Source organism: Melanerpes formicivorus, unplaced genomic scaffold, assembly GCF_026170545.1.
Source record: "Melanerpes formicivorus ecotype bairdi unplaced genomic scaffold, bMelFor1.0.p_v2 SCAF_120, whole genome shotgun sequence".
In the NCBI taxonomy this organism is placed as follows: domain Eukaryota; kingdom Metazoa; phylum Chordata; class Aves; order Piciformes; family Picidae; genus Melanerpes; species Melanerpes formicivorus.
Genome location: NW_027142472.1, coordinates 375,997 through 387,158, shown reverse-complemented (window position 1 = coordinate 387,158; position 11,162 = coordinate 375,997). Strand labels below are relative to the sequence as shown.

The window sequence follows — 11,162 nt, the reverse complement described above, 5'->3', positions numbered from 1 at the left end:
TTAGTTTTTGTTATTGTTGTTTTTATAAAATTTTCAAAGATATCACAAAAATTACACACACTAAATGCTTCATCTGCACATTCTGCAATGAAAAAAAGTGAAATAGCTTAAATCTATTCCTCGTATATACAATTCCAATCCAAATTTACATTCGCGTCGTTCTCTTGGATAGCAAAAAGGCATGGATCAAACACAGGATTGAGATGTCTCACTTCAGCACATTTAGAAGACATTGCCTCAAACATTGGTACATGTTTATTTAACCTCACTTAGAGCAGGCCACTCGTAAAATGCTCCATTTTGCATTGAAAGTGTATTCACCGTCGGGAAGGCCACCGCTACCGGTCTGCTTCGCAAGGCAAACATTCACCTCTTGTCTCATTCAGATTCACAAGGCAATGACTGAAAAATTCATGAAGTTGTTACAACCTCCGAGATCCGATACGAGTTTACAACACCCCAGGTGGCTGTGCAGTCAGTTAGGACACCTTCATGGATTAAGGCATTTGTGCTAGATGTCACTCTAACTCGAAAAGCTAACTGAAGCCTTTTCTGCAGTCAACTAACAAAAAGCTGGAATTGTTCTCACCTAACCTTGGAAGAAATAAATTACCTGCTGGGTTCTTCAAAAACAAAGTAATGAAGTTAATAAGAAATTGCAGGATATAAATATCCTCACCTTTCAGCTACAGATTTGTATTTGAATAACTTACATTCAGTGAAATTGTATTTAGACCTGTTTGAAATTACTTAGGCTTAGCTAGCACAAGTTAAGCAGAACTTCATTCAGATATTGCAAAATAAAGCAAAAGAGAAAAATTTACAAGGAATACTTTGTCTCCCTCCAAACTCATTTTTATTACTTGAAATATGGAGAAAAAAAAAATAGTTTTTAAAAGTTAAGCCTCTCCTGTTTTAACTACTTCATTTGAATTCTCCAGTGATCATGAAGACACCCCTCAAGCTGAGCGTAATTTGAATAGCTTCCTATTTGAACAACCTGCACAAGCTGTAGATGCTGTTAGGCAATTTAAGACACTATGAAATCAACAGCTCCATTTTCCTCTGCGTTTTTCCATTGCTGGAGTTAAGAACCAGTACTGAAGCACCTGCAGAACTATCCCAGTGATGTCCACTCAGACTCCCTACTTAATAAAATACTAACTATGGAGACCCTGAAAAATAGAGAAACTGTGTTTTTAAACAGAATCCAGAAATGCAGTTTCAGCTAAGGCTGCACATTCCCAAGTGTGCTTTTGCACAACCCCATACTTCTGAATAGTTAGATTCAAGAGCAAAGCAACCACGTGGATCCTTCCTTTACCTTTAAAATTCTATATATCATGTAATCTTCTTTGCTTTGGTAAAATACAAATAATGGGCAAATCTGGGCAAAGAAAGCACAGTAATTAACATGGAATATCATACCTTTTTTAAGAAATACCAGCTGAAATGTAAGGCATCCCCCAAAGTACTTTTTGCATATGCAAGGAATGCAGTTCTTTGTAAACAAAAGCTTGAGGAAAGCAATACTGAAGCCAAAGAATCTTCCCTAGGATCCTTTTGATGATCCCAAAACCCAAGAGCAACTCTCCCAGGGTCTGTGTTTTGGAACTAAATCCTGTGAAAGAGAGAATCCAATCTTTTGTCTTCCCATACATTTTTAATCCTGTACTAGACTGGCTTGCCTTGAAGTTCTCCATATCGTGAGAGGTGCGAGAGTTGATCCTCAAGGGCCCAAGATCTTCTGAAGCCTATTTTTCTGGGACATCATTTTCTATCGATTTCCTGGCAGCACTGCTGTGGGCTGCAGATGCTTGCACAGTATTCCCACTGGTAGCGTTTGCCAGTGCCTGGGGCTGACAGGCAGCCGTGGGTCTAGAGGCAAGAAGCGGTTTAGAAGTATTCAGCTGGTGTCTGCGATGACCCAGATCCTCGCCTGCTGTGGCAACCAGTCTCTTTCTGCCAGATTCTTCACTTATAGGAGGCTGAAAATAAACATTGGCAACCTGTTAGATGTTCTTCTGTCGGGCCAGCTGTTTGCCTTTTACTATGCTCAAAGGATCAAAACAGAGCATCCCACAATTAGATCCTAATCTTAGCTCCTCACAAGTCACTGGTGACACTCTCAAGCTTTCCTGGCTGTCTAGCTCCAAGTGCCATTTCATGATGTATTAAGGACTTTCAGCAGCCTTAATTGTTGCTGCCCAAATATTGGCAACAGCTCCTAGGAAAAGCAGGATTCTGGAGGATGGTGCCACCATAACCCAGTGACAGGAAGCACAGCAGCACTATGCTCTGGAATCACAGTTTGAGTTCAGCATTCTGAAGGAAGGATACATTGAATTTGGCATATAAAAGTCTCTAGCAAGGACAATGGCTGTCACAGTTCATTAAGAAATGCCAGAAATTGGGCATTAATTCATTTGCCAAATTCTTCAACAGTCTACAAGTCAAGTCTTACTACATGACAAAGAAGCCATTTCATGCCATTTGTTTCATCACACAATGAAAATGGCTCACTGCTTTTTACATTTTAGCCACCACATCTCCATACCATGCTCTGGTTCAAAGACTGTCTAGAATAAAACTGCATTTTTAATCTCAAATAGATTTTTTTTCAACCATGCTTTTTCTAGTCACAGGACACATGAAGCTGCCTTTATGCGAAATTGAGTGCTAGCCTCAGTTTAGCTTGCAGTAAAAACATTAGCACAAGTGTTTATTTAAAATAGGTACTGAAACTTACATCCACTCTGAAGTCCTCCAGCCTCTTAAATTTACTAAGGTAGTCTTGTAGTTTGGGGTCAATGGATGGAGTCTTGTGCTGAGAGTACTTTAGATAAGCCCAAAATTTTTCCAGTCCATACAGCTGACCTAATGGAAAAAAAGCATAACTGTACCAATTACAAAGAACAGAACTGATAAGAAAAAAAGAGTCATCATTATTCACTGGCGACTTCATGTTTAAGACAAAAGAACATGAAGAAAAACTGCTCCTGAGTTAGTTAAGTCAGTGCCAAGGAACTGGTACTACCTCCCAACTCAAGTTACCCCAGTGTGAGCAGTGACTGGCCCACGATAATTACCAGCTTCGTAGTCTTTCTTTGTTTCTTCTTGGAAATCCTTAAATATTTCTTGCCTGAATTTCTTTTCTAGGCCGTAGCTGTAAAATCTAAACAAGCATTCCAATCCATACCTGTAACAGAAGAGAGATGCATGAAAGTTTTACCTGTTCCTCAGGAGGATGCAAGTTTGCAGTCTCTCCTTGCAGTTCAGTAAATGGCACTGTTCCAGTTCCCCCTTCTCATAACAACTGCCTCCTTTCCACAGCAATTTTTATTGATCTGTTTCTCTGAAACACCTTCACAAATAATCAAAACTGACTTGGGAAAAAAACAGGTTTGTCCCACAGTTTCAACTTAACCAACTACAGACACCCCACACATACAGAAAGATGACAATTGCTTTTACTTCTCCAGTACATTTGTATACACAGTTTCAACATAAACCCAGCCACAGTGGGTCAGGCCAAAACTCACAGCCAGGGCAAAACCCACTGTGCAGGGCAGAACTCAGTGTTCTTTCAGTTCTGCATGCCCCAGCACCAGGATTTCTGGCTCAGACACACTGGCTTTAGCTGCCACACCATAACCAGAGCTATTGTGAGACTTCAGATAGCTAGGACCTCCTGTTCTGCATTCATCTGCTACCACATTAGTCCACCTAAAAGCCTTCTGAAGTTTCTCTTGGTAAATATACACTTGAGTAACTGCAGAGCGTCAAGAAAGCTCAGAGCAGACACCTTTACACCCTAAAGACTCTGTCTGCAGTCTCAGGCATACCCAAACTTCAGGATTTCTATAGCCAGTACCTCCTCACTTAGCATTCAAAGCATTGGGCTACCTTGTCTGTAGCTAGGTTAAGAGAAGTGGAGGAAATGGGTGAAAAGAAGAAAACAACAGCAAAGAGCTTAAGTGGTGGTGGCAGTTTTCCATGCAGTCATTATTCTGGTATTTTTGTAAGCTGAGAAGAAGTTTGAATTATTTGAATGAGGTTAAGAATGTCTTCACCTCTGGAAGGAAGAATCTTATGAGCGTTAGTAAATCTAGAGCTGATTTGTCACTGTCAAGAAGTCATGGGGTTTGCAGAATTTGGGACCAATTACAAGTCAGGGAATGGGGCACACTTAGCTCTTGATTTGCAACTCACAAATACACAGACTGATTGTTGGTATTTATAATAGGAGCCTGTGTAAGTTATTTTAAGATTTACAAAGAGTCAAAGCCACTTCAGATACACATACACTAAAACAAATGGTAAGAGCTCAACAGTGGTTAATTTTCAGGAAGAAACCAAATACCTATAGTGTTCTTTTGCATCATCTAGAGCAAGTTGTCTGAATTCTTCATACATTTTCTTGTTAAAATGATCTCTCAGAAAAAAGGACCAGAAACGAAAAAGTGTGTTCATTTCTTGGGACTGGCCAATTCCCAACCGTTTCCTCTCTGGAAGGAAAACACAAAGTTAGACAAATTCAGCAGAAGATTGTCAAGTGCCTTTCCATTACTGATATACAAACAAGACATTCCACTAAGTTTAACATTGAGAGTTTAACATTTGCTTTTTGTCAGGGAAGGTGAAGTTCAATGGAAAGCAGAGTTCAATACAATAGAAGCATCAACTAAAATTTGTTTTCCTTTCCCAAGAGGAATTAAGGATGAACAACAATGTGTGGAGACCTGGTATCACAGAATGGCGTAGGTTGGAAGTGACCTCAGAGATCATCTACTCCAACCTCCCTGCCACACACAGGGATGCCTCTCAACTAGAGCTGGTTGTCCAAGGCCTCCTCCAATCTGGCCATAAACACCTCCAGGGAGACGGCATCCACAACCTCCTTGGACAACCTGTTCCAGCGTCTCACCACCCTCATACTGAAGAGCTTCTTCCTAGGATCCAGTCTAAACCTACTCTCCCACAGCTTAAAACCATTCCCCCTTGTCCTGTTGCTAAACACCCTTACTAAAGGTATTGGAAGGCAGCTGCAAGGTGCCTGCAGAGCCTTCTCTTCTCCAGGCTGCACCACCCCAGCTCCTGCAGGCTGTCCTCATAGCAGAGGTGCTCAAACCACACCTAGTAACTAACTTCTACGTAACACCTTAGGAAGCTCACTTAGCAGCTTACCCATTAGACACCTCCGTCGGTATTTGTGGTACACCTGTTGAGTGAAGCCATTTTCCTTTAACAGTTCATGAGAAGGATGCTGAAATTTTGGAAGAGAATTTGGGGTACATCCCAAACTTCCTACTAGTGGAGCTCCTTCTGAAGGTGAAGCATTGGAACTGCTGAAGAACAAAAGAAAACCAAACCAAGATAGTTCTACCTTATCAACAATGCTTTGCTACAGAATCAGCTGTCAGCTGTTCTGACCTTCCTTCACAAGAGCTGTCAGAACAGTAGTCACCTGATGAGCACTACAGTGCATGCCTGTGGTCCCAGTTATCTGTTCTTGGCTGCACCTCAAGAAAAATCAGATTCTGCACTAGCATGCCAAAAGCCAGACGGTTTTGGATGAGCATAATTAAACACCACTGTCATGCCTGATTTTAAATGACCACTTAAAGGCAAAAATCACTGAGGCAAACATAAGTACTTCCAATGATGTCACTGTTACTGTTTCATGGGTCAGCAAACACTGGGTAGATACTTCCAGGGCTTACTTCCAGACAGCCCTTGCAATCTGCATTTTAATCTTTCTTGCACGCTTTTCTTGCTTTGACTGTACTTACAAATTGCCTTTTATCACAGCCTATTTCTCCATCAGCTGTGGGAACTAGTGACATTAATTATACCTCAAACAAATTTTCTACAACAACAAAAAAATTACCTCACAGAGGAAGTTCTTGGCCTGTGGTCTCGGGAATCCATCACCCAACCAACGTGGCATTCTAAGGGAGGATTTGTACTGTGTCGTGTTTTCCTCTTTCTTGGAATCTGAGAAAGTAAATGGAACATTTATTTCCCTAATTTGAGTTCATTTGTTCTCTCCCTTTTAAAATGAAGGCTTCAAAATGTGATGGTTGGTCTAGCACTTTATGAAAAGTTACAACACTCCAGTTTCATAACCTTGTTATTAGCCTTATGTAAACTCCATTTTCGTAACTTTGTTATTAGCCTTCTGTAAGAAATGAAAAATCTTCATACATTACACTTTTTCAGCAAGGACTTCTAAGAAATGTTACAGGGGGGAAAAAAATCCAACCATTTTGTAGGGAAAAAAGAACAAATACAGTAAATATTTTGAGGATGAACAATAAAGCAGTAGGAGCATTTCAGTTTTTGCCTTTTCATTCTTGTTGCACTGGAAGCACAGACATGAGTTCCGTAGGCTTTTCTGGGTTTAAAAAGCTATTGGTGCATCTTTCCATTTACCTTTACATCTATGGATCGTGGTTCTTTAACTACAGGGTAGAACCTGGGTGTTTTGTTGGGATCCTGGAGCCTTGGGGTGCGAGGAGTTCGTGGGGTGAAGCCAGGGTAAACACAGGGGGAATCTGGAACTGCTGTTGGCAGCGATCGAGCGACTGGTGCTGCTGGAGGTGCATCAATGCTGAACAAACTGCGAGGCAGCTCCTCTGCTAAATGTGTAAAGCAGGAAGGAGAAAACACTTGTTTTCAAAAGAGACTGAGGATTTGACAGCCTAAGCTTCCCTAGTATCTTAAAGGCCTCTTCATTTCAAGTAAACTGATCAGAGGACTGGAGAAGCTCCCCTATGTGGGCAGACCGTGAGAGTTGGGGGTGCTCAGCCTGAAGAAAAGAAGGCACCAGGAAGACCTTATAGTGGCCTTCCAATACCCAGAGGGGGCTTACAGGAAAACCAGGAATGGACTTTTTATGAAGGCTTGTATTGATAGGATGAGAGGGAATGGATTGAAGCTTGAAGAAAGTAGATTTAGACTGGAAGAAATTCTTTACACTAAGGGTGGTGAAACACTGGAACTGGTTGTCCAGGAAGGTTGTGGATGCCCCCTCCCTAGAGGCATTCAAAGCCATGTTGGATGAGGCCTTGAGCAACCTGGTCTAGTGGAAGGTGTCCCTGCCCATGACAGGGTTGGAACTAGATCTTTAAGGTCCCTTCTAACCCAAACCATTCTCTGAATCTATGATCTACTACATCCCCCAAAATGACTCAATTGAGCAGAAACACTCGGTGTAGCAGCAGCACAAACCACTCAGAACTATGCAATAAGAGTTCAAGCAGGTCTTTGCTAGAAAACTGCAAACCTACTTCTTCCTTCCTTGCTTGTTCTCATATCTGCACTAGCAAAGTCACAGAAAACAAGCACAGGTGAAAGTGTAACCCTGTTCTTGCTCTTTGCTGAGATGGTGGCTTGCTGAGGGGATTTTCTTCAACTACTTTAACACACGCTACTAGCACACACTGCAGTACACGTTAATAGTACGAATGTATCAAAGAGATCCCAAATGATAAGATCTGAACAGCGATAATGCAGTAAGGTTATGACAGAAGCAGAACATTCTTGCAATCTCACTTTGATCTATCTCCATTTCCCATAAAAACACTGGTTTCCTGAAAATGCTTCACAACATCAGTAGCTATTTACATATTCTAAATGACAAGTTAAACAAAAAGCATCAGATGTTGGTGTAAGGTGGCAACAAAACAGAACACTTCCTTTTGATGCTTTTATCCATCCTGAGAAGTACTAGTACCAGCTTCTTCAAATTCAGTGGAAACATGGAATGAAGCTGGAGGTGGGGAGATTCAGACTGGACATGAGGAAGTTCTTCGCCATGAGAGTGGTGAAGCCCTGGAATGGGTTGTCCAGGGAGGTGGTTGAGGCCCCATGCCTGGAGGTGTTTAAGCCCAGGCTGGATGAGGCTCTGGCCAGCCTGATCTAGTGTGGGGTGTCCCTGCCCATGAGACGGGGGGTTGGAATTAGATGATCCTTGTGGTCCCTTCCAACCCTGACTGATTCTATGATCTCTACTGGCAAGCAGGTGACAATCTGAAAACTGAGCAAAGGAAAGCCCCTCAGACTGAGTGAGCCAACATGAACTCCTTCTGCCTGTGTAACAGTTTAGCACTCCTACAGAATTCTAAACCCAATTATGTATTACTTACCTTTCCGTACCCCTGGGGGAACTTCCTGGGTTGGATCAGCAATTGGTTCTGGTACAAGATTATCAAATTCCTCTTTACTAATGAGATTTAGCTTCTTAAAGTTCTCAATCTCTTGCTGGATTAGAGAAAGCAAATTGTCAAGGCAAAGCAGGATAATGGCTATCATCCTGAGAAACAGGTGAATTTCACAGAAGATAAAGTAAGTAAGGCAGAACTGAGACACAACTCTCCATACACAGCCAGTACAGACTTCCTTAAAGGTAGGCAAAGTCTCCAGCACAGACTGTGAAAACATTGCCACGAACACTGTACAAACTGTACCCATACACATTGCTGCTCACACTGTGCTAACTAAAAGAAACAGTTACATGAACGAGTGGGTGAACGGAGGCAGCTAAGGTGACCTAAGTGTGACTTTTCACAGTCAAATAAGAAACAGAAGCAATCCTGATCCCTGCCAAGCCTCAAACCATTCTCCCTCCTGCAGTAAGTGAGCCCAGAAAGGTCCTACCAACGTAGGAGGGCAGCTACTTTCCTCAGGTTACCTCTCAAGAAAAGCCAGTATTTAAAAGTGAAGTGGTCCGCTGTTAGGAGAGTTTTGATGGGGTTTTGTTGTGGTTTGCTTCTTTTCTGTTGTTGGTGTGGGGTTTTTTGTTTGGGTTGATTTTGTTGCTGTTTTTATTAGGAGCTTGAACTGTGAAAGGACAGGATTTTCCCAAGTTGTGTGGCATCACTCAGATCACTCATGCCCCATCTCAGCTGCAGATGGGGCAGGATATATGAGTGTGTGACATGCCAAGGGGGAAAAATCTTCTTTAAATCAGTCAAGAACATAAAACCTGCAACATTTTCTCTTGGTGTGTGCTATTTCTCACTGTCCTCTTCCAGTTTGCTGGTTTTCTTGTTCATTTCCTTTGTAATAAATACTCCACATTCTGAATTCTCCCTTTATTTCTTGTTCTTACCCTCCCCAATCATTTCTAACTTGGTCAGCTTTTTTGTACCCACATGCTTCATTTGTCCTTTAATCTACTTTCCTTCTCCCAACCCCCAACCCACCTGTCCTTATGCACAGATAAAGCTCCTTCCCCTCGCCACTTAGTGTTTAGGTAACTCAGTCTTTCTGTACACATAACACCTGCTAGTGACAAAGGGGGGTTGCTGGCAGACATGCCACTCGCAGGGCTTGCTCACACAACAGAAGGGGTTTCTTTGTTAACCAAGAGTAGAAAGTGACAGGACCGTGATGTGTCACACTGACCCCTGCCTATGCAGTGCTGGAGCTAACTCCTATGTCATTTCACAGCTGCTCAGCATATTTTCAATAGTGACAAGTTTTTAAGAAACCCATCACAAAGCTGACAATCTCCATGCAAACCTTTGAAAGCCTCCAAGACAGAACCCAGTGTACAGTGCTAGAGAATAAAAGGTTTCTCTAATAAGGTGTGCAATCCAATGTTGCAGTTCCCACAGAACTATCACTGTAACAAACTGCAAGACAAAAACCACTCTCAAATGACTGTATTACATTCCTCTCTGGTTATCTCATCTCAGGAAAATGCCACTTTCCCCTCCACTAGAGGTTGACAAATGTTATGAAACAAGCTAATCACAGAACAAGAAAACACCAGTAAGGTTGAACTACCCCCTCTGTTAAAGATAGGTCTACAGACAACTCATTCAGTGGTATTGGTCAAATCTGAGAAAAAAATGTATCTTGCTGGGTTTGCTTTCAACTGGTTATAATTCTATCAAAAGAGTTCTAGTACCTGAAAGGAGCCTACAAGAAAGCTGGGCAGGTACTTTTTACAAGGGCTTATAGGGATAGGATGAGAGGGAATGGATTGAAGCTTGAGAAAGGAAGGTTTAACCTGGATATTGCAGAAATTCTTTGCAGTGAGGGTGGTGAAACACTGAAACAGATTGCCTAGGGAGGCTGTGGATGCCCCATCCCTGGAGATGTTCAAGGCCAGGCTGGATGAGGCCTTGAGCAACCTGGGCCAGGGGAAGGTGTCCCTGCCCACAGCAGGAGGGGGCTGGAACTAGATGGTCTTTAAGGTCCCTTCCAACCCAAAGCATTCTCTCAATCAATGAATTCTGATAACCTGTAGATTCAACCACTGTCACTTCTCCTTCAGAGAAGTGTAGCATTTCACAATGATATAGCAGAGATGGAAGGTGATTTCAGAACTGTTTGGACAGGCATGGTTTTCAGGTCAAACCCAAGGCGTTACCTTCATCAAAGTGTCATTTTCACGCTGCTCCATCCACAAATCCTGTTCATAGTAGTACAAGCCGTCATTAATAACTTTAGCCAGTTCTGATGTGATTTTTGCACGGCACACATGGTTGCCAGTATGATCCCCATCAGGATGTTTTCTCATATATGGTGGTGTCTGTGCCACAATCAAAATCTTGTTTACATCCTGGTCATCAATTTCATAATCAGAATCACTGTCTGACCAATCGGTAAATTTATTCTTCCGACCCTGCATTTGTTCCATCTCTTCATCAAACAAAAAGTCAAGCTCTTCTTGCTCTTGTTCCTCTGGAGGTGGGTGGTGTTGAGCTGATGTTTGATGAGGTACAGCACCACTTTCCTAAATTAATAAAGAGAATGAGCTTTGTATTTGAATTGGAGACAATGGAAGACAAATAGAACGTGACAGAACATTTTCAATAAACATACAGCAATTAGAGACATTATGCTTCAGACGTTTAAGTAAATCACTGTTCCAAATAGTTGTGCCATAAGCTTTTAAAAGTCTTCTCAAACCACATTTACAGCCTACAGGTACAACTGCCCCTCAGCAGAAATACCTCCCATGTTCCCCTTTCATTTTAGTGAGCTTTGGATCAAGATTTTAAATGCACTTAGTTACTCTAGGTCTGCTAGAGCAAGCGGTATGCACACAAACTGCATTGCACTATCAAGCACCAAATACATTAAGACATGAAGAATTCTTTTTCACCATGTCATCAGAGAGCTGGCAGATTTTGTGTGTGTTTGCT

The 11,162-nt window shown here is 41.9% G+C and overlaps 1 protein-coding gene across 3 annotated transcripts in view; it reads right to left on the bottom strand.

The window, feature by feature from the left end:
• Nucleotides 1–11,162, bottom strand: part of LARP1B (La ribonucleoprotein 1B) — a 30,545-nt gene continuing 19,383 nt past the window's right edge. Inside the window, exons 11-19 of one of the 3 annotated variants that reach the window (XM_068167588.1) lie at nucleotides 10,385–10,750; nucleotides 8,151–8,265; nucleotides 6,436–6,641; nucleotides 5,891–5,997; nucleotides 5,188–5,348; nucleotides 4,364–4,508; nucleotides 3,090–3,199; nucleotides 2,750–2,877; nucleotides 1–1,988 (exon numbers count right to left, since the gene is read on the bottom strand). In XM_068167588.1, the coding sequence (XP_068023689.1) occupies nucleotides 1,755–1,988; nucleotides 2,750–2,877; nucleotides 3,090–3,199; nucleotides 4,364–4,508; nucleotides 5,188–5,348; nucleotides 5,891–5,997; nucleotides 6,436–6,641; nucleotides 8,151–8,265; nucleotides 10,385–10,750 (1,572 nt within the window). In that variant the 3' untranslated portion in view covers nucleotides 1–1,754. The remainder of the gene's footprint in view (nucleotides 1,989–2,749; nucleotides 2,878–3,089; nucleotides 3,200–4,363; nucleotides 4,509–5,187; nucleotides 5,349–5,890; nucleotides 5,998–6,435; nucleotides 6,642–8,150; nucleotides 8,266–10,384; nucleotides 10,751–11,162) is intronic. The other 2 variants (XM_068167590.1, XM_068167589.1) reach the window with 2 other exon arrangements.